At 54.7% G+C, this 27,878-nt stretch overlaps 1 protein-coding gene across 2 annotated transcripts in view; it reads left to right on the top strand.

The window, feature by feature from the left end:
- Window positions 1-213: 213 nt before the first annotated feature.
- Window positions 214-27,878, top strand: part of GRID1 (glutamate ionotropic receptor delta type subunit 1) — a 666,177-nt gene continuing 638,512 nt past the window's right edge. For both annotated transcript variants that reach the window (XM_060125913.1, XM_060125914.1), the window contains exons 1-2: window positions 214-292; window positions 2,536-2,691. In XM_060125913.1, coding sequence (XP_059981896.1) covers window positions 214-292; window positions 2,536-2,691 — 235 coding nt within the window. The remainder of the gene's footprint in view (window positions 293-2,535; window positions 2,692-27,878) is intronic.

Here is a 27,878-nt window from a genome sequence, read left to right as displayed (position 1 = left end):
AGCCACCAGCGGAGCGGGAGCCCGACCGCGCTGGGCTGGGCTGGACTGGGGCGGGCGCAGGGCTCAGGGGCGGGCGCGCGGGGAAAGACGCACGGGCGGGCTTCGCTCTCCCGGGGAGCGGCCCGGGACTGCACCCGGACCGGCGCCTCCCCGCTCCGCGCTGCCCTCGGCCTCGCCCCGGGCCCGGGCGGATGAGCCGCGCGCCCGGGGGACATGGAAGCGCTGACGCTGTGGCTTCTCCCCTGGATATGCCAGTGCGTGTCGGTGCGGGCCGACTCCATCATCCACATCGGTGAGCGCGGCGGGCGCGGGGCCGAGGTTGGGCGGGGGCCCCAGCGGCGCGGGGGGTGCGCGGCGTCCAAACTTGGCTGTTCCCTGGGCCGAGGGGCTCGGCGGGCGGTGCTCCCCCGAAGGGCCGCTCCGCGCCGCCCCGCGGAGATGTGCACGGGCCGCGCCGCGCTCCCGCGGGCTCCCGTTGCTCCCCGGGGCTCCAATCCCCGCCTCGGGGCCCCGCGGCCTCTGCCGACACTTAGGGCCGCGGCTGCGGGAAATCCGGGGCTAGGCGCAAGTCCAGACCCGCGCCCCTGGCGGGGCCGTCGGCGGGGTAGGGCCAGCCCTTAGGCGCAGCTCAGAGCAGCGGGCGCCGAAGGCGGCAGGGCCCGGGGTCTCGCCAAGTTGGCAGGGCAGGATTCAAGAGGCCCAGCCGGAACCGTGCGTGAATATGGGTGGGTGGGTGTTGTCAGCGTGTGTCTCTGTGTGCGCTTGTGGCTCCGTGTTGGTGTCACTGCGAGAGGGCGTTGGGGTGTATGGGGCCATCAGAGCCTGTGTTGGTGCGTGCATGACTGTCAGCCTGTTAGAGTGGACACAGTGTCTGCCTGTTTCTCTGGTGTGTGTCTGTGTACCTCTCTGTATATGTGTGTGTGTATGTGTGTGTGTGTGTGTGTGTGTGTGTGTATCTGGCTGTGGCGACAGCAGCCCAATCCTGGACCGTCCCAGAGTTTCCTACGGCCCAGGTCTTGGGGGCCGGCACATGGTCTGGGTGGTGGGAATCAGGGAAGAAGCCTGGGCTGTGGTGTGGTGTGTGGGGGGAGTGTGTGCGCGCGCGCTGAGCGGGAAGAGACCGATGGAGGGAGAGAACCGGCAGAGGAGAGAAGACGAGATAGAGGAGAGGAGGAGGGGGCTTGTCGCTGATGGGGAGTGTGTGGGAGTTGGTAGCAGCAGGGGAGAAATCCCAGGAAGTTGGTACGGGCTGGGGGACTGACAGCGGTTGCTTTTGGGGAGCCCGTCTGCAGTCGCTTTTCCGGAAGTTGGGAAAGACCAGCGAGCCCAGAGAGTCTGGGGGGTTGGGAGGTGTGAGAAGGCAGGGATGATGGGACAGGCGAGGCCGGGGTGTGATGGGTGGTCAGGGACTAGGCCTGGGCTTGGTGCGCTGCAATCCCCCTGCAGGAGTCAGGGGCCGGGGCCAAACCTGCTTCCCAATGGTGGTGGAGGTTGCGTGGGGGGGGGCGCTTGGGTCTCGAGGTCAGCATTGCGGCTCTGGGTGTAGCATGGAACGGGACCTTCCTCCTCCTGCCCAGCCCCCAACTCGGGGAATCACTGGGCCCAGCCCTGGGACTGTGGTGACCCTCAGGGCCTGGTGAGGGGGAGGACTCCGGAGTTGTCCAGGCTACAGGGCCAGGTTCGGTGAGTCCCACCGATCCCGGCTTCAAGTGCTGAGAGTCGGCCACGGCGGTGCTAAGAGCGCAAAGGGCCAGCCGGAGGCCGCCCCAGAGGAGCTGTTCATGGTTCTAGAAAGCCCTTTCAAGAGCGGCTCCTTCTGGGCTCCTCAGCCCTGCTGGGTTAGAAGGCAAAGGGTCTAGGGACATCCTCCTACCCACCCACCCCTAACGTACACGGCAGGAGAAAAAGTGGGGAGGGATGGAAAGCAGGAGGCAGAGCCCAGGGAGCCAGGCTGGGACTGAGCTGCCTGCTTGCCTGTCATCGGTTATCAAAGGCCCCTGCGTAAAGAAGCCCCCTGGCGTAGGAGAGCCACTGTGGACCTGCTCGCTTAGCTCTTTGCAGGGGGTGGTGCGCAGGGCAGAAGGAAGTCATTGTTCCATTTTGGGATTGGGGCTGGGGACACTTGCCTGCAGGGGAACTTTGTGGCTCCTGGGATAAGACTCACGGGGCCATGTCAGGGCATTTAGGTGCTGCCTGAGGTCACAGCAGCTTGACTCAGTCCATTATGTGGGGCATGGTTGATACATGAGGTGGTTTGGTTGTGAGACACTTGTGTGACCTGGTGGCAGCATATGCCATGTGCATGTGTAACTCATGTCGACTGTGTTGGAATATTTGGGGGGTGTGTTTCTGTGTTGGGGGACTGAGGAGAGCCTTAAACTATCCTATCAGGCTGAAACCGCAGCCCAGAAGTCCTGCCACCTGGCAACCTGCAGTCCTGCCAGCACCATGACCAGAGGGCCAAGGCTGGGGTAGGGGTGGGGTGGGGAAGCGGCCCCCTCTAGGCCTATAGCCTTGACCCCTCCTCTCCTCCAGGTGCCATCTTCGAGGAGAACGCGGCCAAGGACGACAGGGTGTTCCAGCTGGCCGTATCCGACCTGAGCCTCAACGATGACATCCTGCAGAGCGAGAAGATCACCTACTCCATCAAGGTCATCGAGGCCAACAATCCTTTCCAGGCCGTGCAGGAAGGTGAGTGGCTGGCCGCCATGCCCAGGGCTAACAGGGCGGGGGGGCCTGCCAGCAGCGCTGGAGCCCTGCAGGGTCGCGAAGGGCTGGGCCACGCAGGGTTCTCTGTGTGCCTGGGCAGTCACGGGGCCGCGCACGGTGCGCGCTCCCTCCCCGGCCCACCAAAGCAGTGGTGCGGGAGTGCCTTGCGCTGCGGGGCTGGAGCGGAGAGCTTGTGAGCGGGGAGCTGGGCTCCTCGCGAGGCGTGTCTCGGGCTTGTGCGGCTCCTTTCCAGCTGGGTGGGCGCGTCTGTGAGCCGCGCAGGCGTGTGTGGCTTAGGGCTGTCTGTGTTGTTTGAGTGTGGGTGGGTGTGTCTTCGAGCAGGGTACCTGTGTTGGTGCACCTCCCCTGACCTGGATGGGCCAGTGTCTTCTTCGCTATCAACCGAGGAGCGAGGAGCGTGTGGCGCCCAAGCCCGTGAACGCGCGGCATCTCTCGCCTCGAGGCCGCTCTGTGCCTCGGCTGGCTGGCGTTTCTCGGCCGGCGGCTCTCCTCCTCCGGGTTTGGAGGAGCCGTTCTCCCTCGCGGTCCCCGCCGTGGGCGGAGGCGTCCCCGCCCGGGCCGAAGGTGGGCGCTGTTTGACCAGAAAAGCAGCGGAGTTGGGCCAGCCCAGGCTGCGGGGAAATCCTAGCCCGCGCCTGGGCCGCTGTGGTCCGCAAACTCGGGCCCGCAGGCAGAGGCAACAAGTGCGAGGCTAAGCTCAGAAGCCCCCTCTGCTCTTCCCTACTCTCTCATTCGCTCACCTCCCACTTGGCTTGAGCCTGGGCTCTGGGCCTCGGGTATCTCTCCCACGATTCCTGCTTCCTCATCAGAGACTAAGGCTTTCACTGCCCCTGATATCTGCCTGGCCCAGGGCCCCTTTCCTCTCCTCTGCCCCCATATCCATGGTTTCTCCTAGTTCCGTATATCCAAGGCTTTGACTCTGAGGCCCTCGCCCAGGAGTATTGAGGACAGAGGCCACAGCTGGTAGCCGGGATTCCTCCCAGGAGGAACGGACAGGACAGTGGGTCAGTGTAGGGAGGAGGTGGGCTGGCTGAGGGCTCCAGGCAAGTTACCCTCGCCTCACCCCTGGGCCCAGAGCCCTCCTCCGGCTCTAGGTTATATGTTGGCTGCTGGTTTTCTTGTATCTCCAAGGATAGGGTGACTCAGTTAAGGCTCTGGTCTGGGTGCAGAAGGTCAGAACTGGTGCTGGGGAGAACTTGGTGCTGGAAGGAGGTTTTGGGGGGTCTGCTATTCTTGCAGAGGAGGGAGAAGGCCCAGCTCTGGGGCCTGAAAGTCCAAGGATGTCTTGAGGTAGTTGTGAAAACCTGGAGGTCTGGATGTGTTTTGGGGGTGGTGGTGAGTGGGGTGAGGCTGGTGTTGTCTGTCAGGGGAGCTGCCACTCCCAGCCCTGGCAGAGGTCTGACATTCATTGAGGTACGAGGGAAGGAATCCCTGTCCTTCTTTGCTGTCTGATCATGTCCTACCTGCAGTCCCTGCCCCCGCATGCCCTGCGCTTGGACTTTTTTTTCAGCGTGCCCTCATCACAACTGTTGCATGTGCTTGGGGTGGGCTCTAGCCAGGGGAGGGTGGGACCTCCTTAGGCAGGAGTGACCCTAGCTGGGGTGGGGATCTGTGGTGACACAGGCTTTTCCAGTTACATGCCACAGTTTTCACAATGCCTCACGCTCCCTTGACACTGTCCCCATACACTCGTCTCTGTGGACATTTATTCATTGTGCTTGGGAGCTGAGGATGCAGCTGGGGAGCACCTGTTTCCTGCCCCAGGGAGCTCACAGTGTGGCAGGGATGCCGCCTGTGTTTGCCATGGCAGTTTGGCGCTTCCACCTTCTCTGTTGACATACCTTGTTTCCATTGACTTCCCCTTGGCTGTGTTGACTATTCCATGCTCATTCATTTTGCTCCAAATGATGCCCATTGCCCCCCCTCCCCCGCCCCCCTCCAGCAGCAGGTCCCCAGAGACTGAAGCTAATGCTCTTGCCCAGGGTTACAGTCTCAGGCAGGTAACACACATGGGTGAACTGGGCAGCTGGGCCTGAAAGAACCTGGAACGTGGGGTCTGGAGAGGTCATCTCTGTCAAAAGGAGCGGCTGTTCCGTAGCTTCAACTGACTTTACCATTTGGGAATGAAAATCCTAGTGTTATAAATGGGATGATTTTTTTTTTTTTAAGAGGAGCCCCAAATCTGGACTTTAATGTAAAACCTGATTTCTAACTGTGCTCGACGAATCAAACAATTTGAACAACACAGTACAAGCCAAATAAAACAGAGCTTCGGGCCGTTCAGCCTTCAAGCCCTAATGCAACTTTGTTCTGGAGGCGTAGGGCTCTACCCAGGGGCCTTTTCTGGGTCTCAGTTTCTCTATTTTTATAACTGGAAGAATGTCTCAGACTCCGAGCATGGCAGGCTGACACAGTCTTGGAAGCGTGTGAGTGAGTGTGTGCGTACATCCAGAACTAGAGAATTGGAAGCTGATGGCTGACAGTTGTCCAGGTGGAGGAATACTGACCAGGTGGTGTTGGGCTACCCTCTGCCCAGAGGGCGTGTGCGGGCTAAAGTTGGTATGCTTTCAACTGATCAGCCCCGTGGGCAGAAATTCACATTGTTATCCCATGACCTTTTGAAGCCCTGGGATGTTACCAGGGATGGGACTCCTCGAGAGCCTCAGGGAGTACAGAGCGGGGCACAGAGGCTCCTCCTCCCTGGGCTGAGGCTTGGCGCAGCAGGCGCTCAGCTGGCTGGGTGTCCTTCCTTCTGCGCTCTGTGGGGTGCTGTCCATCCAGTGGCTTAGCCCTACCTGATAGATATCTCATCTCTCTCGGCCCTGCTTGATAGATATCTCATCTCTCTCCTGGGCTTGGACAGTCCCAGCAGCAGGACATGGGTGGTAGATGCAGCTCGGATGGGAAAGGAAAGGACTTCTTGGCTGGGGCAAAGGCAGACTGGGGTTCAGTCTCCATCATGGACTGGGCGAGCTCCCAGTGACAACCCCCCCACCCCCGAGGTGGAATTGGGATTGAAGTGGTGCTGCCCCATTTTGACTTGAGAGGCAGCACCATGCAGGAATAAGAGCATAGTTCTTGGAGTCCAAGAAACTGGGTTCAAATCTTGCTTGCCTCATGTGCAGTGTGATTTTGGCAGAGGCCTGGCCCTGTTCTGAGCTTCTGTTCACATATCTGTTGAAAGGGAACAATCACAGTACCTGCCTCCTGGAATTATGGTGAGGATTAAATGAGATGAGACATGTATGAATTGTCTGCAGAGGGCCTGCAGGAGGTGTCCAGTAAGCATGAATTCCCTCTCCATTTCTTGACCAACTGTGAATCCATCTCAGCTTCTCCTGAGGCTGTTATTTTCAGCTGCACTGTTGGTTAAGCTAGTGAATTCCTTGAGAGCGGACCCTAACTGACCTTTTCATTTTCAGCTTTTTGCTTAACTTTTCCCCTCCTGATTATAAAAGAAATGCTTTGCTACAATGAGCATGAATTAATTTAAAAATGAGAAAAAGGAAAAGGGCAATGCATGCTCATTATATAAAATGTGGAAGGTACAGGAAAGCATCAAGAGACAGAACAAAATCGTTTGGAATTCTACCACTGTTCTTTCCTTCTAGTCTTTTTTCGTGCACTGAATTTCATAAGTGCTGAGAGTTCCTATTCTGTTCAGTTGTGTATATATATATATATATTTTTTCATTTAACATATCATTGCCTTTTTTTGAAATCACTGTGAACTATTTGTAAACATTACTTTTAATGGCTGCATATATTTTCAATATCCAAAACAACTTATTTTTAAAAATGCAAACATTTATGTTGGGATATGCTTAAGTATTTAATGAAGAAAACAGGAAACCCTACTTTGGCTTGTTGGTCCTAAGGTTTATACCTGCAGTTTTTTCAGGCTGATTTTGTATCCATACAAGCTTCTTACAAGTTACCTTTTGAGGTAGTTGGTCAGTTTATGTAAAAGATTGGATCACTTTTTAATAAAGTATGCATTTGGTGAGGATTTAGCAAATGATAACACAGAAATGGTATTTAAATCTCTAAAAGGCTGTATCTTGGATTTAGTTGGTAAAGTCCATATTAACAATAAGTGTGAAAATTTGTCTTCTAGATACTAGATGAGATACTAATTTGTTAAATAAAAAATTTTCATATTGCTTTAGAGCGCCTGCTCAAGGAGAGGATTATATAAATGCATAAACGCATAAAGGAACTGCCTGAACATGAGTCTCTTCCGTTCACAGTATTATCTTTTACTGTAAGTGAAAGACTTGAGTTATTGGTTATGCTGTAGATATATCTGTCACAGAGTGGAAAGATAACAATTTAGGGAAGAGGAAGAAAAAAGGAATATATGTGATGCATTATTCCTTTTAGTTACAATAAGCACAAAAGTGTTTTAGGAAGACAAGGTAAAAATCACCCAAGTATAGCTTGGTGTTCACAGAATACAGCAATGAAACAATGAAATAAGAGGAAAATAAAGCACAGTTAGCTTGGTGGTGTCCATCTGATGGCCTTGCTCGTATTATACTGGTCACTCCTAGGTGGTCACCCTGCCCCTTACGCTCTATGACATCTGCTAGACGGTTTCCCTCCCTGAGCTTTGATGCCTCTGGTGTCTTCCTTGATTTCCCTTCAGAATTATAGGTCCCGCTGAGGCTGTATTTTTGCAGCCTCTGCTGGCAGACCCACTGTTCTCCCTGATAACGGTGTTATAGGTCCCTGCCTGGGAGATACTGTCAGCATTTCCCTGGGTGTGATGTTAGAGTCATTAAAGATGCTTGTAGGCCCACACCATCATTCCCATCCACTCAGCTGCATAATTTTTCTCTTGGCGTTGAAACAAATTTTACCACAACTTTGCTGGTTAAAAATGGGAATGTAGGGAATTCCCTGGCGGTCCAGTGGTTAGGACTTGGTACTTTCACTGCTGAGGGCCCGGGTTCAATTCCTGGTTGGGGAGCTAAGATCCCACAAGCCTGTGTGGTGCGGTCAGAACCAACAACAAACAACAGCAACAACAACAAAACGGAAATGTTTTATCTTACAGTTCTGCAGGTCAGAAGCCTGACGTGGGTCTGCCTGGGTTAAAATCAAAGTGTTGGCAGTGCTGATTCCTTCTGGAGGCTCTAGGAGAGAATCCATTTTCTTGCCTTTTCAGCTTCCAGAGGCTGCCTGCCTTCCTTAGCTCCTGGCCCCCTTCCTCCATCTTTAAAGCCAGCGATGGTGGGTGGGGTCCTTCTCACAGCAAGTCACTTCTGTCCTCACGCCCACTCCTCTGATTCTTCTGTCTCCCTCCTCCCAGGACCCTTGCGATTACATTGGGCCCACTGGGATAATCCAGGCCTATCTCCCTGTCTTCAAATCAGTTGATTAATTCCATTTGCAACCTTAATTCCATTGCAGCCTTGCTTCTCTTTTGCCATGTAGCCTAGCATATTCACTGTTCCAGGGGTTAGGATGCGCATGTGTTTGTGGGCCATTTTTCTGCTACCGTGTTGGCACACCTGGCAGGTGCCTGTTGTAGGCAGTGCACATAGTGACCCTTCCCTTTCTTCCGCTCGGTTGGCTGCACTTTTGCTTACTGTGTGGCATCCTCTTGTCACTTGGGGCGTATGGCCATTGTTCCCCTGTCTTTCAGACTCGCTCTGGAGGTGGCACACTGCAAGTCTGCAGGCCTCTACTGACTTCCCTGTGCTCTCCAATGACACACTGACTTCCTTCCTGGGGCCTGCAAGCTGCTTGTGCCTAAGGAGGTTCCTAGAGGAATCTGCTTTGTGAATAGCTAGACTGTAAGTCTGTGCCACCATGCAGGTCCATGACCTCCATTTCTTCCAGGCCAGGTTCTTCAGACGCCCCTCCTCTCCCCGCCCTCCATCCCGCTCACCTAGAGCACAAGGTGAGGGTCCCTACAAAGGTCAGTCTTTCTCAGCTGACACACAGGGTCTTCTGCCAGTGATGTTTCAAGCCAGGAGATGGCTGTGGCCACGGCTGCAGGTGCTGATGGCCGCTCACTAAAGTTGGGCTGGGGACAGGGAACCATCTAGTCCCCTCTCTGGATTTCTCACAAGCCTGTGTCTATGTATAACTGCCAAAAGTATAACTGCCATCTTCCCTCAGCTAGACTACTGGGCTTCAGAGCTGTCCTTCATTCTAGGGTCACTCTTGTGTGTCCAAACACACACACTCTCTCTTCATAGACTGTACTCCTGCCCTTCCCACATCCTCATACTTAATGGGTTCCAGAGGCTCCCTTTTAGTATCCCTATTGCTGTAGCCTTGCCCCCAGATTGGGAGGTTGGACTTAACTGTGAACAGATGGGCCTCTCATGCCAGGCGTGTGGGTTGGAGGCCGTGGGTCTAGTGAGACACTTTTCCTCATGCTGTCTCCAAGCTTCTGCTGTTCCCATTCCTGGTGACGTGGGAACCTTAACAACCTTCCTGTCTAGAGTAGCATGTTGGGGCCATTTGTCCAGGTTTCTCTTGGAGGATAGCTAAGGCTATCCCTTAACACTGAAAGCCACATCTTGTAAGGGCAGACAGACTCTTTCCAAATTCTTGTAGTTGCCAGGTCAAAAATCCCCTTGCCTTGGCCCCTATATCAGCCATCTTCTCTCTTTACTTGGACTTTTCACTACCCAGAAAATTCTGTCACCTAAAAACTTGGAACATTGAGTCTGTACTGCTTGTTCCCAAACCATTTCTAACCCAGTCTGATAACCTGGATGTGAATCTTTTTAGACTTGGCCACGCAGGGAAGTGCCTGTTTGTTCCTACCCTTTGGTTTTGTTCTGTGGTTCCCTTTGTATCGGTCAGGATAGACTCAGTTATGCCATCGTAACAAACACTCTCCAAGTCTAGTGGCTTAACATAACGCACACTTATCTCCTGCTCATGCTACGTGTCAGCTTGGAGCTTGGCTCATCGTGGTCGCTCAGCTTGAATATTGCTGGTTGCTGTGCTAGAGGGAAAGAGAGCTCTAGGGGTCTCCACCTGGATGTGACACATGCCACTTCTACTTATAAGTTATTGACCAGAACTAGTCATGTGGTTCCAGCCAGTTGTAAGGGATCCAGGAAGCACAGACATACTGTGTGCCTGGGAAGAGAGAGAGAACTGGAAATAGTTGGTGAATGACACCAATATCTACTACTCAGGTCATGTCAAAACAACCCTCCCATTTCCTTGGTGACCCGTTAAAACAACAAAAACAAAAGAAACAAAAACAAGTAGAATTTTAGGTATTGGATCCTGGTTGGACCAAATCCATGGCTCCCATCAGTTCCCCTTTGCCCACTCATTTACTTGTTCCCCTGCTCCAGAAAGCCCCAGGCAGCCCTTTGGTGTAGGGGGATGTCAGGAAGCCTGGGTCTCCAGCCCCGCCAGGCTCTCAGAAGAGAGCCAGTCTGTGTCTGCCAGCCTTGTCCTCTGTGAACTAGGGCCTGGATGGGCCCAGCTCTCCCAAGACTTGGGCTCAGTGCTTCCTAAGGAATGAGGTGAAGCCTGGCTACTGTAGCACCAGCATCAGTGGCCCCCACAGCTGGACTTAAGCAAGTCTGTGTTTCCTGTGGACTCAGCAGGACTCCCTGTGGCCCTGTTTCTTCTACAGACACCCCCTGCCTCCTCCCAGTGCCCTCCTCGCCCCTACCTTCCCCCACAGCAGCAGCTCTCTCTCTTTTGCTAAGGCATTGGGCTGGAGTGGAGACTCATCTCTGCCGTGGGCTGGCCTGTGACAGCTCCCTTCTCTGGAGTCTGGCCTCTCTGACAGGCTTGGGGTCCAGGAAGGCAGCTGGGTCTGTGTCCACTATCCCATCAGTTGGGATCTCCTAAGACCTTCCTTTCAGCCTGTAAACAGCCCGTTTCCTGGTTGATGGCCACAGGTTGGGAGAGAAAGACCCAGGGTTCTCCCTTCCGGGCCTGAAGCACAGGCAGGGTAGCTGGGAGGTGGTTAGATGGCCCTCTTCTGTCTGTTTCTGGCCCCGATCTGGGCAGGGCAGGCTCCCAGTGGGTGAAGCCAGGGGCTGTCAGTTGGGGCCCAGGGTGGTCCTTATTCCAGGCTGCACCTCCTCCTCGAGCCAGACCTGGAGTATGTGGCTCTGGCTAGTCCTGTGTGCCTAGTTTACTTCCCTTACATTAGTTCTTCGCCAGACCCACCGGAGGCAGCTAGACACTGTAGCTCTGTCTCTGCCTGCGCTGTGCCTGTTCCCAGCCAGAGCTCAGCCTGGCCCTCCCATGCCTCTGCGTGAGGTTAGACATGGTGCCTACAAGCCGAATCGGGGGCAGAAGGAGTCTTGTTGATCTCACGCACAGACTGGGGTTCCCGTCCCTGCTCTGCTGTCCGACTCTGGGCAGGTTACCTCAATTTCCTCGACTGGAAGATGGGAATGATGACATAGAGGACACTGTGATGGTCAGCTGAGGAAATGTACTACAGTGCCCAGCCAAGGGCCGAGCACAGAGGTTGGGATGGTTGTCATAGTACCAGCCTGAGTGGTCCCAAGGGGCTCTTGGCCTCCTTCCACTTTCTGACCTGGGCTGGGCGGGCTTTCCCAACGCCTGCCCTATTTAGGGTGGCTTGGAGTTGATCCTGGCCTTGCTGGTGTCCAGGAGAGCAGGTAGGCAGGTTGCTATCGATGACATGGTTTACGTGGAGGCTGCCTGGAGCCACTGCTGTGGGCTGGGGCTCCGGGAACCTGTAGACCGTCGCTGCATGGAATTGCAGTCTCGCTGCAGCCTTGCTGTTCTGAGTGCACAGAGTGGCCCGAACCCAGCCAGCCTGGCCCCGCCCCTGAGCAGCTGGCCATATACCCGTAACTTGCTCCTTTTGGTGGAAAGGGGTCAGGCAGGTACGGGTTCAAATCCCAGCCCTGTGACTGATCAGCTGTGTGGTCTTGAGAGGCCGCTCGTCTTCTCCAAGCCTCAGTTTTAATACCTGTGAAGTGGGCTACCTTGGGGTTGCGGTGGTGGATCTAGAGAGGTGACTTACGCCTGGCAGGAGGGAGGCTGTGGGCATGCAGCAGCCCACTGGGGCGCCCAGCAGAGGCACACCGAGGGTGTGGGTGGTGACACGCAGTACACTAAGTAGGCATTGGTTCTCTGTGTCCTGGCCACCATTTGCTCTGTTCGCCTGTTCACCTGCCAAGGGTACATGACACCCCTTGGTCTCTGGGTCCTGCCTGGGTGCTACCAAACCCCAGGTCAGGGCAGAGACACGGTCCCTGCTGGCTGGACACCATCCCCACCCCCACCCCTTGGCTGGAGCTCTTGGCTCGGCCTGGCCATGTGCCCGCCCTGATGTGGCCTGAGGCCCTGCAGACTCGGCCTGGGCCTGGCCTGGCAGGCTATCTCCATGCTCTCCCACTCCCACGCAGCCCCTCCTGCTTGGTACAAAGGCAGAGGCTTTGGGTCTTGCCCTGGCTCTGTTCCTGAACCGGGACTGGGGGCTTTCTTCCATCCTTCTGTCTGAGCACCCAGAGACCTGGGAGGGAGGGAGGGGCCACACTCTGGGCCCTGGTCTGGGCTCAGGGCTCAAAGCTCTGAGACCTGAACTGGGCACTGGCTGAGGCCCCTGCTGCTCGCCTCTGTGGTGTCCGTCTCAGGAGGTCGGGGCCGAGCGCTCAGGAGGCCCTGACGTGGCTCGGCCCTTGGGCCCTGGCTGCCTGCCCTGTCATGGCCGCAGGCATCAGATGCTGCTCCTTTTCAGTCCTGGGTGGTTCCCAGGGCACCTGCCCTCACTCGCCTCTCCCTCCCTCCCTCCTGGGCTCTGGTAGCCCAAACGATCCAGTGGCCTGCCCCCAAGTCCTGTAGGCTGCCAGCCCAAGCCTAGAGCTCTAGGGGAGCATCTCTCCCTGTCACGGGGCCCCCAGGCTGGAGCCTCAGCTCAGGGCTGGCTCGGGGCTTTGCCTACATCCTGGATAAAGGCTTCTGAGGGCTGAGGCATGACCCTGCACGACCCACAGCGCAGAGCTGGGCTGCACAGGTCGCCTGTCGCCAGTGTTCCTCAAGGGACAGGCAGGGGGTCGCCATGCCTCCGGGGGAGGGTAGTGTGTTGGGCAGTGCCGAGGAGGGGGGACTGTCCAGCAGCGGGGGTCGGGTCCTCTGGCATGCCCTGGAATCTGGGCTGAGCACCCCGCCTGTGTGTGTGTGTGTGTGCGCGTGTGCGTGTGTGTGTGAATGTCCGTGTGTGCCAGTATATGGGTGTGCAGGTGTGTGCATGGGTGTGAGCGTATGTGCACATACACGTGTGCATATGAGGAGGCTGTTGCAGATGTCCACGCTGCCTGGGCACGTTTGGTAGAAAGAGCCGCAGTTCCAGCTGCCACTGGGAGCCAGCCCAGGAACCTCACCGAGGGAAGGAGTGCAGTGAGCTTGGCAGCTGTGGTCTGCTGTAGGCTCCTGGTGATGGCCTGCTAAAAAGCAGAGGTGGCTGTCAATACCCAGTGTCTGCTGACACCTGTGCCCAGGGCTGTATGAGCGTCATCTCTGGACCACCCCAGGGAGCACGGGGATTATATGGCGAGCAGAGCGAAGCAGGGATTGCTTCAGAAATGCGACACATTGGTAGCTGAGCCAGCATTCCCCTTGTTCCTTGCCTGCCCTCCCGCTATGCACATGACCCTCCCTTTATCTCAGTATCTGTCCAGTTCTCTCCACCTCTACCACCATCTCCCCAGCCTCAGCCTGGATCCCTGTGGTCACTTACTCACTGTTACCTGCCTCTGCCCTCCTCCCTTCCAGGCCTCTGTCCGTGTAGCAGCCAGAGCTATCAGAAAAATCAATCCAGTCACCTCCCTCTTCTGCTGCAACCCTTCAGTGGCTCCCTGCAGTACTAAGAATAAAATCCAGACTCCTTGCTAGAGCCTGCAAGCCCTCAAGTACAACAAGGGCTGAGCTCACTTGCTTCACTGCTGCCACTCCTCTTGACCTCTTTGCTTCAGCCACATTGACTTGCTTCCTGTGTCTCCAACAGTTGAAGCACGCTCCCACCCCAGGGCCTTTGCACATGCTGTTCCCTCCAGCAGGAAGGCTCTTTACATGATAGGCTCCTTCTCAGCCTCAGCTATTCCTCAGATCTCACCTCCTCAGAGAGGCTCCCCTTGGTTCCAAGTAGGGCCCCTCTTATTCTGTATCAAAGCCTTCTTTTCCTTCTTTGCATGCTTCCTCACCTGCAATTGTGTTATTAATTTATTTGTGAGGAGCGTCAGGTCTGTGAGGGCAGGGAAGTGTCTGTCTCATCCATAGCTGAGTTCCCAGAGCCAAGCCTGGTGTGCAGCTGGTCATGGGTGCTCAGTAAAAGCCTCTGGATGGATGACAGAACGGATGGACACACGAGACCTCTGCTCTTTGAGGCCCCCTCAAGCTTGTGGTCCTGCCGTCATGCTCAGAGCCACTCGGAGTCCCATGTCATGTGGGGCCTGGAGGCTTGATGCATTTATAGCAGCCCTGTGCTGCCACTTGAGGCCCACTTATGCCAGCTGTTCCCTCCTGGTCAGCTTCTAAATGTGCGGACCTTTCTCCTGGCAAGAAACGCTAGGAGCAAATACCACAGCCTCTCCCTGGCAGTGGCCACTTCCATGGGGGATTCCAAGGCCCCGCACAAAGGGTACAGTCGCAGTGGAGGGGTTTCTCACGCTCATGGGCTGGGGCAGGAAAGAGTTTTGGAGGACCCGTTTCTGGAAGGCGTTTTGCCGCCTGAGCTGCGCTGGCAGGGGCTCAGGGCCATTGGCCTGTCCATCCGCTCTGAGATGTGCCTGTGCGGATGGGAGTGGGTGGTGAGGGAAGGGAGGCTGCCCAGGGGAAGTAGACATTCCCCCTGGGCCCCAGGTGCTGGCCCTTGGGGGCTGTGTGGGCTGACTGCTGTCTGGGTGTTGGGCATGAGCCAGGACCTGGGTTTCCATCCTCGTCTCTCACCTGGGAATCCTCTGGTGGACTCGGGAGCCGCACCCCGATATGTGGCCTCAGTCTCCACATGTATGAAATGGGGATGACGTCGTCCTAGCCACTGCCTCTTCCAAACTTGGGCAGGGAAAAGGGCTGGGAGAGGGCGGAGCAGCTGCAGGTGTGGGACCGGTGAGCCTGGCAACTTGAGCTTGGAGGGGAGGGCACTGCCAGCCCTCCCCCAGCACCCCTGCGGGAGCTGGTGAGCAGCACCCATTTACGAGGATGTAGCCGCCACCCCTGACACGTTGGCTTCGCGGGAAGCAGGAGTTAGAACCCTTCCAGTGAGCTGGGGCTGAAGGGGCTTTGAAGGTTGTTAATGATGGAAACCTCATCAGGAGAGGCCTGAGCGTGGCTCAGAGGACTGACTGTGTCAGGCTCCTTAGCTCCTGCCAAGAAAATGGACTTCATGAAAGGGAAGATGGCGCGTCTGTGATGGGTATCAGCACCCACTGATCAGTACTGGCGAGCGCTCCAGGGGAGCTTCTAGACGGCGGACTGCAGCTAGATGGGACTACATGTGCGCTCTGCTCCAGCCTTGCCTCTGGAATGCTCTTTAGGAGGCCTTCCCTGACTGCTCTGCTCCCTTAGCCGGGGCGAGGTCTTCTCTTGGCTGCCATGCCATCCTGCGTGTCTCCCCTTGTGTCTCAGTGGTTGCCTGTGAGGCCTGTGAGCTCTGCATCTCAGGATTCCCAGCACATGCAGGGCTGGAGCAAGTGTTTGTTGAGTGGCTGTCTGACTGTACTGATGGCATGTACACATGTGGGTCTGCAAACACACACGGGAGTGCGTGCCTGTGTGTCCTGGCGCACTCCCAGACATACCCCTGCAGACGGACTGAGCCCCTCCCTGGGGGAGCCTGTCAGGTGGCCTGCCAGGGATGTGCCTTGAGGACCCTGCTGGGACTGTGACAGGGTGGCTGAGCCACGGCACTGTGGGGTATGTGGAGAGTTTCTGCCTCTCATGGCCTGGGAGGAAGTTGTTGCCCCCAGGTGTGTTTGTGGGACTGCTGAGTTGGACCATCTGAAAACACCACCGCCTAGCAGCCTCACGTCAGGGAATCCCGCCGAGTGTCTGAAATCACGCTCTGTATTAGTCAGGTGGGTGTCAGGAATACTCGTACTGGCCTAAGCAAATAGGGATATTAATCAGGCCGTGTAATGGAAAAGACCTGACGTTGCGTGACTTCAGGCATGGCTGGATCCAGGGGCCCAAACGGTGTCCTCAGGACACCGCCTTCTTCTCCACACCCTGTGCCTGCCTTCCCCTGGGCAGGCTTCCTTTCCAGGCAGCCCCATCCACTGAGAGCCCCCAGGCTATTGTAGGCTGATGTCTAATCAGCCCAGCCCCCTGGTCCTTCCCCACGGGAAGGGGGGGACTGTTTAACAAGAGTCTCACAGGTGTCCCAGGATTGCTGCTCTTTGGCCTGGCGTGGGGACAGGCTCCTCCTGGAATCAGTCCGGGTGCCAGTGGAGTGGGGTGCCCTGATTGGCCAGGCCTGGGGCTGCCCCAGCCCCAAGCTGAGGGTGAAGGGGCAGAGCAGACCTGGGTGGGTGGTGTCACCCCGGAAGTAGTAACAGCTGCTCATCGTGGGGCTTCTCTGCCCACAGGACACTCGGGACTGGAACTGGGCTGGAAGCCCTGGGGCCACATCTGGTGACAGGACGTTCCCACACAGTGGGCTCCAGGAGACCTCAGACCTGGCTTACTCAAAATCTCTGTGGGGCAGGCAGTACTAGGAGGGTAAGAGCCAGGCTCTGAGCTCTGTGATGTGCCTATGGGCGGCGGGGAGCAGACAGGATGGGGGCCAGGCAGGGCCGGAAGGCTTTCTGGGTGAGGGGCACTTGTGCTAGCCCAAAGGCCAGGAGGCTTTGAGTGCGGGAAGCCTGTGTTTCAGGCATGGGGCAGGGTGAGCTGAGCTGTGGGTGGCATTTGGGGCAGTGAGGGAAGGGTGGGAGCCAGCCTGGTGGGGCAGGGACTGGGGGATGGGAAGGGGGCAGGGGACCTGGGGCCTAAGCCCTCTCTCCACTGGGTGTCCTGAGGGTTCCTGTGGGCGTGGTGTGACCTGGACCTTCCTTTGCACCCCCAAGTCCCGAAGGGAGGCAGGGCCTGGTCCCCAGGGTGGAGCTCACTGCCCTGTGGCCTCCTGCAGGTCCTGGGGTGTCTGCAGTCCTGCCCCTTACTGTGCGTGCTGTCAAACTCTATTTGAAGGAGGGGACAGGGCAGTGGGTCTTGGCCTTACACACTTGGCCCCCACTTTATATGTAGACACAACCTATAGCCTTGGCCCCAGACTCTGCCTTTTCCACACGGGGTGAGGGGGTCTTTCCTATCCCCCCACACACCTGTTTTGGGCAGGGGTCTCTGTCCCCTTCTTCCAGATGGCCCATTTGTGGCCACCCCTGGAGGTCACCCAGGTTCCAAGGGAGGGGAAGGGGTCCTGGGTTGGCAGCCAGAGACCTGGCTTGCCCCAGCAAAGCACAGGGCCAGCTCTGCTCACCCTTCTGTCCGGTGGGGACACTGTCTCAGGCTACCGCGGACCCTGGGAGGCTGGGCCGGTCATGGCAGAACTAGGAGTGCCAGGAGGGGCTGCCTTATCCTCCTGGGCAGTATCTGCCCCACCCTGAACTGGCTAATTGAATAGAAACCCTCCATACGCTGTGCGGCAGAGCCCGGGCCCTACCTCATCTCATTAAGAAGTCCCCTGACAGTCTCGTTAGGTGGCTGGCTGCTCAGAGAGGTTTATCTCTGCCACGTGGTGCTCAGGCCCCCGGGGGCTGGACCTGGGATCAGGCCCCCTCCCAGCTGCCCTCCAAACGGGCTCAGGGAGAGGTGAGGCTGCTCAGCTCTGCTGGCCACCAGCGGTCCGTCCTTAATCGGTTATGGTTTGCTGGACTTAATTACTTTAAAATTATTAACCTCAGCCAGAGAAAGCAGGCGGGGTGGGGGGTCGAGGAAGAAATGTGAGCCACCCAGACTCCTTCCTGCCTCCCAGTAGGTGAGCTAAGGGAGGCGCTCATCACCATAGATTTCCTTCATTTCAGCTCTGGGCGTGCTCCTCCAGTTTAGACCGGGTTCAGAAATGCGCACTTCTGCTCCACTAGGAGGTGTTCCTGGCTGGGCCGTGAACTGTCATTTGGTCCATCCCCCTGTCCCAGGCCCCTTGGTTTTCCCTCCTCAGACACTGAGCTCTGGAGTTCAGTAGAGAGAGGACAAGGAGAGCCAGGCGTCACTCACTCTGAGACTGGGGTCTCCAGAAAGAGCCCTCCCTCACCTTGGCTGACACGGGGACCACTTCCTTTCCCAACTCGGGAAAGATGCTGCATACACCTAGCAGCTCTGAGCTGAAGTAGGCTTACGTTCTCCATAAGGAATATTTCTCTGCAAGGAATATTTCATCTCATCAGTAATGTGAAGCAGTGGAGCGGTGGTACGTGCATGTTCTAATTCACAGTTTTACAGTAATTAAAAAAAACTCAAGATATTGGTTTTCTTTGCATTAGTGAGATGGTGGTAGGCAGTAAAGCCCACTGTCTTCTTATAATCAGATTTAAGTTGTTTTAATTATACAGCCCATATTCTCCCAGTAACATACCATCTCTGTGAGTTAATGGGCTTTGAAATCTCCTTTTTTTTCCATACACTGTAGATACAGATTTTTTTGTAAAATGATTTATTTTATATATGGAAATTCAGAAAATTAGCTATGAGGTAGCTTCAGGTGAGTATTGTGTGGTTCTGTTATGTTAGAAGAAGGTAAATAAATGTCTACAGAAGACCCAGCCCAAATTCCTGGATGGAATTCTGAGCATCTCCCTGTCTCTGGAACAAGGTTTTCAGAGCACAAGTGAGGTACAGGGCTATCAGTGGTGCTCTGACAGCAACAGAGAGAACATTCCTACGCTGTATAAATTTCTCTGTTGATTCTTCAGTCAGGATATTGGAAAGGAAATGTTTGTTCATTCATTCATGCATTCATTCACGAGTGTCTTCTGTGGGCTCGGCCCTAAACTTGGGGAAACACAGCAAGGAAGGCCACGATCTTTATCCTTAAAGATCTGGTGCTTTCCAGAGAAACAAGCATTTATCAACATGACTCTCAAATAAGACCTTTTCAGTAGTCAACGCTTCTGTGGGTTGGCTGGCCATGCGGGCCTCGCAGCTCACAGGGCTCCCTCTCTGTCGATGATCTCTAAATGCTGAGGAGGTGCACAGGGTTCTGACTCAGGTTGCCCCTAGCAAGGGAGCATTGTGGCTCTCTAGGGCTTCCTGGAGGGTGGGCTGGGCCAGGCCAAATCTCCTGTTCTTCAGACCCAGGGCATCCCTCAGCCCTGCCATCTGCACTCTGTCCTGGGGCCCTGGCCCTGTCTCAGGACCCCCTTGAGTATCTACTAAGGCCCAGTCTTAGGTCGGCCTACCTCTCAACTGGGTGAGGCTGCCCTACTCAGGCCAGTGGAGTAGCCAGAAGACTCCTGGGTCCTGATGGCCATTGGCTGAGGATCCAGTCAGGAGCTCTGTGTGTGTGTGTGTGTGTGTGTGTGTGTGTGTGTGTGTGTGTGCGCACTGGAGGCAATGGGATTCACCCTTCTTGGTTCCCCTGGCCTGGAGCTGACGCATTACTGGAATCAGCACCTGGGATCATCCGGAAGTACTGTGTGGCCTTCGTAAGTTGCTGCCCTCTCTGTTCCTGATGCTGGCTGCAGCAGGCAGGGTGTGCAGTGGTGCTCCTACCACAGTCTCAGGGAGATATGCCCTCCAGCGTGAGGGCAGTGAGACCCCTTCCTTCTCTAGCGCTTTCTTCTTGTCCCTGCTCCTTGAGTCCATGGGCACAGTGTTTGGAGCCCCGTCGGCTAAGGGTCTCTTAGCAGGGCCATGGGAAAAGACCAGAATCCCTTCGAGGGTTCAGGAGTAAGCAGGATGAGCCAGCTCGGGGGGTCCAGCTGCCTCTCACCCAGCCGAGACCCTCCAAGCTAAGCTCCCCTGTTACAGAATCCCAGAACCATGCCTTCGAAGCCAGACCCAGCTCAGAACCTCAGCCCACTCTCTGGGTGGGCAGGGGTGGGGAAGAGGGGTGCTGCCTCACTGCTGGAGGTTCCAACTCCACACGTGTAAATGCTGGACCCACTTGTTGTGAGATGTGAGATTTCGTGACACGTGGCCTATTGCAGTGTGTCTGGTATTTACAACTGGCGAGGAGTTCTGTACTTCTGGAAACTGTAAGAAAGGGGATGCCTGGGCTGAGGGCGGACTGGGGACTGGGAGCCCTACAGCAGAGAGCTGCTCATCCTCACTGGCTGCAGTTTTACCCTGAGCAGGGAATAACGTGTTGGTAGGAGGGGTGCAGTGTGAGTGTCCAGAGTCCTGACTGCGTGAGGGGATGCAGCTGACACGGGCCATCAGCCACGGGGCTGTCTGTGGTCCTTCTGGCTTGTTTAGTTGGGCAGTGGAGGCCCTGGGGGATCTGCCAGCATGTCGTATCGGGATCTCTGTGTCAGCAGTAGGATTTTCTCTCTGTCCCCAGATCACCTTGCTCCCTTTTTTTCTTGTGTTTGAAGGGCTTATGTTGAAAGATGGACCTGGGGGATCAGGGACAGTCCCTGCAGGAGGTGATGTCTTAAGTCAGGCCTGAAGGATAAGGAGGACTTTGCCAGGGAAGGGATGGGGAACAGCATGTGCAAAGGCTGAGAGGCAAAAGTAGGGGTGCCCTGGGGGAAGTAAGGGCAGGAGTGTGAGGTGGGCAGTGGGAGCTTGCAGAGCCTGAGGAGCTCAAGAGTGTGGAAACCCTCCAGGAGTTTACAGGACTGGAGGAGCTGGACTGGATTTGCCAGCTGTAGGGGCTGGATGGGAGAGGCCTGGAGTTGAGGGGAGTAGGGGAGGGTCCACCTATGGCCCTCAGATACGAGGGGCCTGAACTAGGCGGGCAGAGAGCTCTGCCTTTCCCTTCCTTCGTGGGCATCCTCCATGCATTCCTCCAGGGCCACCTCCTCCAGGCAGCCCCTCTGGTCTCCAGTCCTCACCCCAGCAGCTCTGCCCTGATGCCCCTGCAGGCTCTGGCTGCCTTGAAAGCTCCAGCAGGCAGGGAGTTCTTGGCCACTTTTTTTTTCCCCTCCCTCCTTCTCTCCCTCCCTAATATTTATTTTCATCAAAATTATACATGCAGGGGCTTCCCTGGTGGCGCAGTGGTTGAGAGTCTGCCTGCTGATGCAGGGGACACGGGTTCGTGCCCCAGTCCAGGAAGATCCCACATGCCACGGAGCGGCTGGGCCCGTGAGCCATGGCCGCTGAGCCTGCACGTCCGGAGCCTGTGCTCCGCAACGGGAGAGGCCGCAACAGTGAGAGGCCCGCGTACCGCAAAAAAAAAAAAAAAAAAAAAAAATTATACATGCAGATAGTTGAAAGAGTTGATGACTTCCACAGGGTTAGAAAACCAGCAGCTCCTCCCCCCTGCATTCTTCCCCTCAGTGGCAGCCCCTGTTCCCTCTTAGTGGATGTTGGGTGTTTACCTGCACATTTCCCGGGGCACCCTGGATTGCAGCCCTTGGCTTCTCAGTTTGGAGGTGGGGACTCTTGGGACCTTCCTGGCTCCATTCAGGTCCGACATTTGTGATCAGTAGGTGTGATGTTCACATGACCACTGGATTCCTGCCCCTCTGGGGCTGGTGAGGCCCCACAGAAACCATGCTCAACAGAACTTCGGGAGGCCCCCCTAAAGGGTTTACCCTGGGCCAGGACATCCCATCCCATATTATCTTCACGGTTCCCTGGGGAGGTCAGAGTGGGGAGGGCATCTTGGAGAAGTGACCATGGAAAGTGCAAGGAGCTGGGAGTCAGAAAGTTCCAGAAGGCTGGCCCAGCTCTCCTGTGTGTGCCTTTCACTTGGCATCTTTTCCTGAACTGCAGTTCCTAATTGTGTGTCAAGGGCCTGCCATGCGTTTGTCTCTGTGCTGGGTTCTGGGGATACAGCAGTAAATGGGAGAGACCTCATGAGTCTGTGTCTTTATTTCTAAGATGGGGACCACTTGACTTTCCTGCGCTGTTGAGGAATGAGATATAGTAACGGCATGCTCCAAATTGAGTTCTGCACAACTAGTTCTACAAAATGTTGTGGGAGGCACAACATGTGACCCAGCTAGATGCTTCTCTTGGAGACATCACCATGTGCATTGGCATATTTAAGGCTCTGAGAAGTCCTGCAGTCAAGAAGCCCGTTCACTTTTGTGAACTCAGCATTTGCAGGCTCAGTTGAACATGGAACTTTCTTTGGCAGAGCACCCAATAGCCTCTTGTGTAATCACTGCTTTGCAAAACCCATTTTGGAAATGCCAAGGCAGCATATGTAAAGTACCCCACAGAGCGCCCTGCACCTGTGAGGCGCTCAGTAACTGAGTCTCTCCTTGCCTTGGTGTCCTGAAGGAGGCACAGGGACCAGGCAAGGCCCAGCTGCCCACAAATCAGCTTGATGGAGCTGATGGTAGCTCACACACTTAGGTATTAATGGTTACAGCAACAAAAGTCAAAGTGAATTTAATCTTAAAAAGGCAAGGAGTGATTTTCCCCATGGTCTGCCAAAGCAGGACTTCATAAATATTGCAGTGGGGTGTGCTGGATGCTGGGCACTGCTCCTGGCTGGGAAAATCTCTGCCAAGCACCATCCAGTAGCAAAGCCACACTCCTGTTCTTGTTAGCAAGACACTCCACCTGACAGATTTACCTGGCAGTGCCTCTGGCTAGCCTGCGGATGGCAGTGGATTTTGCAGGCCTGTGTTCTGGAGAAAGTGTCCCTGCAGCCACTGATGGGGGGAGGGACTGAGGGCATGGAAGGCTCTGCAGACCCAGCACCTCCTCAGCCTCCTAGACATGATGTGGGATGAGGGAGCCTCAGTTTACTTCTCTGGAACAGGGGGATCATCATGCCCAGCACTGTGGGTACCTTGAAGAAGGGACTGCATCTTCCCCACTGTGTCCCCATAACCGAGCACAGATGAAAATCAGAATTGGCTTTGGAAGGATGAATGGGAGTTTTTTATACATGTCGTAGGAGAAGGGCATTCTAGGTAGACAGCACTCCATGTACAAAGGCATGGAAGCCTGAAAAAGTCTGACCTGTGACATAAACCATACAGAATGCGCAGGGAGTGTGTAAGGACCAAACAAGTGACAGAAAACCCTTCTCACTCGGGTTGGGTAGGGCAGCCTCGGGAATTTGCTTCCTACGCCAGAAGAGACACCAGGAAGGGAAGCATGGTATGTTCAGAGATAGGAGTGATCCCTGCCCCCACCCCATTCTGGGGAACTGGTTGACTTCCTCCTGACAGCCAGCAGCAGTAATAAATGAGGGAGATGGAACATGTTATTTTAATTGTATATTCTCACCGCCTAATTATAATTTTAATTGATATGTGAGCAGGTGCTGTGCTCTTCAGAGCAGTTTAAGGCAGGCGCATTCCCCGGAAAAGGAACACAGGTTGTTCTTTTCATTAGTCAAGCAGATGGATGGTCTAGAAGGGCCAGGAGGGGCCGGGTGCCACGAGGCCAAGGGGTGGGGGAAGCAGCTTTTGCCCTGAGTGATGCAGGAGGTGAGGGTCCTGACCTGGATGGGCTGAGCACAACATGAGAAAAGAGGAGTGGAGGGGAGGGAAGGCAGGGGAGGGGAAAGGAGGATGAGGTGGCTGGCATCCAATGCTATAGTGGATTTATTCATTTATTCCTTCAGTTATACTCTCAACAAACATCTATGGAGAGCTCACTGCATGGCAGGCTCTGTGCTAAATGCAGGGGATTCCAGAATGACTCCAGTGCAGATTCTTCCCTCAACATGCTCCCAGTCTGGTGAGGGAGGGAGGTTATATGTGGAAACAAATAATTACAGTTCATGGAATAAATGGGAGGTTATCATAGAAGCAGCATAGACTAGGGGGAAAGTTTGCTCTCTAGTAAAGTCAGGGAAGACTTCTGGAGGACACTTTTGTCGGGGTTTTGAAGTGTGAATAGGAGTTGACCAGGTTGTCTAAGGTTAAGGATAGGAGATGTTAGTGGGGCATGGCATTCTAAGCAGAGGCAGGAAGCTGTATGGGATATACAGGGAGTGCCTAGTGGTTTGCTGATCACTGGCATGAGGGAAGATCTGGTAGGAGATGAGGCTGTTGATTTGAGTGGTGAGTGGGTCTCCCAAGGAGAGGAGCCGGAGTTTAGCCTGATAGCAGAGAGGAGATGAGGTGGGTGGTTTGAAGCTGGGGTGATGTGATGAGGTGGTTTGTGTTTCTGGGAGATCATCGTTGTGGAAGGTGTGCTGGAGACACCAATGATGCAGCCAAGGGGAGAAGTGAGGAGGGATTTCATGAAAGCAAAGGCAGGAGCATGGTGGTTGGATTCGGGATATTGGCGTGAGGGAAGGAGAGGATCAGGGTGAAGCCCAAGTCTGGCCTTAGGCCTTCATGGGAGGCCACACTTGAGATGGACAGTCAGGGAGGAGCAGGGGAAGGCAGTGAGGTCAGTCTTGACCACAGAGTTTGGGGTGCCTGTGGATCCTTCTGGGTGAGACGTCCAGAGGAAAGGGCTGTGCTGGAGGGAGCACTTTGGGATTCAGTGTTGGAAGGCAGGGGAGGAAACCCCAGCAGGGATGAGGCAGGTGCCTGGGAAACAACTTTAAAAATTAAAAAGAAAATTTAAATCTTTATGTATTGTGGTAAGAACACTTAGCATGGGATCTACCCTCAACAGATTTTTAAATGTACAATACAGTGTTGTAAACTACAGGCAAAATGGTGTACAGCAGATCTCTAGAGCTTATTCATCTTGCATAACTGAAACTTTATACCCCCGAACAGCAACTCCCCATTTTCCCTCCCTCCCCGCCCCTGGCAGCCACCATTCTATTCTCTGTTTCTATGAGTTTGACTGTTTTAGATATTTTATATATATGGAATTATGCCGTATTGGTCCTTTTGTGACTGGCTTATTTCACTTATCATAATGTCTTCAAGGTTCATCCATGTTGTCACATATTGCAGGATTTCCTTCTTCTTTAAGGCTGAATAGTATTCCATTGTGCAGTTATACCACATTTTATTTATCCATTCATCTATCCACTGATGGATATTTAGATTGCTTTTACATCTTGGCTGTTGTGAATAATGCTGCAATGAACATGGATTTGCTAATTTCTCTTCAGGATTTTGATTTCAGTTCTTTTGGATAAATATCCAGAAGGGGAATTGCTGGATCACATGGTAGTTATATTTTCAGTTGTTTGAGGAAGTGCTGTATTGTTGGTATGGTACAGTGCAACTGTACCATTTTCATCCCCACTAAAAGTGTACGTGGGTTCCAGTTTCTCCATATCCTCACCAACACTTGTCTGTGGTTTTTTTTTGTTTTTTTGCTTTTTTTTCGATAATGGCCATCCTGGAAGTTGTGATATCTCATCGTAGTTTTGATTTGCATTTACCTGATGATCGATGATGCTGAGCATTTTCTCATGTACCTGTTGGCCCTTTGTTTGCCTTCTTTGGGGAAATGTCTGTTCAAGTCCTTAGCCTATTTTTGATTGGATTATTAGTGGGTTTTGTTTGTTTGTTCGTTTGCTATTGAGACACACAGACCAATGGAACAAAGTAGAGGGTCTAGAAATAAATCCACACATATACAATCAGTTGATCTTTGACAGGGGTGCCAAGAATACAGAATGGAGGAAGGATAGTCTCTTCAACAAGTGGTGCTGGGAAAACTGGATATCACATTGCAAGAGAATGAAATTGGGCCAGGATCTTATGCAAGACACAAAAATCACCAGATCAACTCAAGATGTATTAAAGACTTAGATGAAAGACCTGGAACTATAAGACTCCTAGAAAAAAACGTAGGGGAAAATCTTCCGACATAGGTGTTGACAACAGTTTTAGCACAGGTAACAACAACAACAACAAAATAGACAAGTGGGAGGACATCGAACTAAAAATTTTCTGCACAGCAAAGGAGACAATCAACAGAGTGAAAAGTCACCCTATGGAATGGGAGAAAATATTTGCCAATCATATATCTGATCAGGGGTTAATTTCCAGAACATATACAGACTTTGAGTTTTAGGTGGTTTATTAGCAGGAGCTCTTGGGACCCATACCTGGGGAAGGGAAGGACGGGGACAGAGTCAGGCCTGGGCAGGGGGACAAGACAAGGAGTGAGGTCATCCTTGGGGAAGGCCCTGCACATACCCTGGGAACTCTGAAGATGAGATGCAATGACCCTTCAGAGGAGTTTTGACATGGTGTCAGGGGGCCTGGGCCCTTCATGCCCTGCGCTGCCCAGCCCCAGGGAGGACAGCTGCTCTAGGAACGGGATGTGACTTGGGAGCAGGGTTTCTCATCAGCTGGGGAAATCCACATCGGGAGCTGACGGCAAAGAGCATCTGAAAGCAGCATCCTAGGGGCCCTTCACTCCCAGAGAGGGGTTTGGGGCACATCCCATTGTCCTTCACACGTGGATTTGAAGGAGAACAGAAGAGGATCCCCAACCCAGCCTCCCAAGGCCCTCATCACCCCTGCTTCTTGGCCTCTGTTCATCTTGTTTTCTCTTCTTGGAAGGCCTCCCTCTCCTCTCCACAGGCTATTCTTACTCATCCTTCATCCCGGCAGCCTCCCCTCCTGGGGCAGGAAGTCGACCTTGATTCCAGAAGGGTAGAGGAGGGCTGTGAAGGAGCCAGTTCAGCCATGAGGGTAGGGAAGGCCAGGGACAGCCAACTCCATGTCCCAGGCTGTCACTGGCTGGCTGTGTGACCTCAGGGAAGTCCCCTCCTCCCTGGGCTCTGGTTTTTCCATCTCTGAAGTGAATGATCTGGACCCAGCATGTACTGACATTTGCAGGCAGCTCTGGTGTTGCAGGCCTGCCCTGGGCTCCCCCAGCTGTGCCCTGCAGTCAGTTTCTGTCCGACAAGATAGCCAGTGTCCTAGGCAGTGGACCTGTGTCTGATTCAGCTCTGCCCGCCACAGAGTACCAATAAGATGAGACAGTGACAGTGGGCCTGATACCCTTCTCTTTGGAGAAGGGGTGGCAGCCTTTCTTTACCTATTTTGTGCCAGGTGCATTACAAGCACTAGTGCATTTATTTATCAGGACAACCTGTCTGTGAGAAAAATGAGACACAGAGACTCTCAGTATCTGCCCCAGAGCTGGGATAGAAGTGACAGCTGAGTTGGGAACTCAGGTCTGCTGACCGTAGGTTCTGGGCTCTTTCTGTTCTGCCTGCTCCCAGGGTGCTAAGGTAACACTGTGGCGAGACTAGAGGTCTCTGTTCCCCTCCAGCCCTGCCTGGCTGGGGCCGCTGGTGGGAATATCCAGCATGGGGTTGCCCTTGGCCATGCAGCTTCAGATGGTGCTGTGGGCACTTTGCTCACCTCGCTGGGGGTTGGGGGCGGGGGGCACTGCCATGGCAGCTGGGCTTTGGAGCCACCCACCCTGGCCATCCATGGAGCTGCTCAGGCTCGGATGTGTAGTGACCTGCCTGGGAAGGAGGTTGTGTCTGGTGGCTCTGGGTGTGCTTCCTGCCCCACTCAGGGGTGCCTAGCATGGGAGCCAGAGGCCAGAACGCCTAGTGGAAATGTGGGGAGAGGTCCGGGCGTGGGTTCCCTCTCGGAGGTTGGATTGAGTCCTGTGGCAGTGAGGACCCCCAGTGATGCACCTGCTAAGCCGTGATGTGGCTGGTTTGCCTTGCAGGAGGCTCCTTCCAGCTTCTGCAGGAAGATCAAGGCCCCAGGTCCTTGCAGTTGAATCTTGAGTTGTCCAAAGTGTGGGCAGGGAGGAGACTGGAATGCTCCCCAGTAGGGTCCCCAGCAGGCCTCTGTCCCCTAGGTCTCTGCAGCTGGGACCTCCTGGTTCTGCCAGATGGCTGGTCAGGGGTCAGTGGCATACTGTAGAGGATGGGCGCAGAAGGTGGCATATGGGTGTTGGAGGTCATTTGGGCCATTCTCTGATTGCCGGAGACGGGGATTCACTCCCCCCTCCCCCTAGCCTGCTCCCATCCTCTGACACAAAGGCAGGGGGTCTCTTGCCTAAAGTCCTTCCCAGGGAAGGTGGCCCACAGGCTCTGTTTCTTCCCTCCTCCTGTTTTCACTGTGACACGTTGAGGGTACTTGCCCTCCAGTCACGTGGGCTTGTTAGGGGCCAGTGGTCCTTTGAAGCCACAGTATGTTCTCTTGCCTCAGAGGGTC

Source organism: Lagenorhynchus albirostris, chromosome 16, assembly GCF_949774975.1.
Source record: "Lagenorhynchus albirostris chromosome 16, mLagAlb1.1, whole genome shotgun sequence".
NCBI classification, from domain to species: Eukaryota; Metazoa; Chordata; class Mammalia; order Artiodactyla; family Delphinidae; genus Lagenorhynchus; species Lagenorhynchus albirostris.
This window is presented reverse-complemented; position numbering and strand designations above follow the sequence as displayed.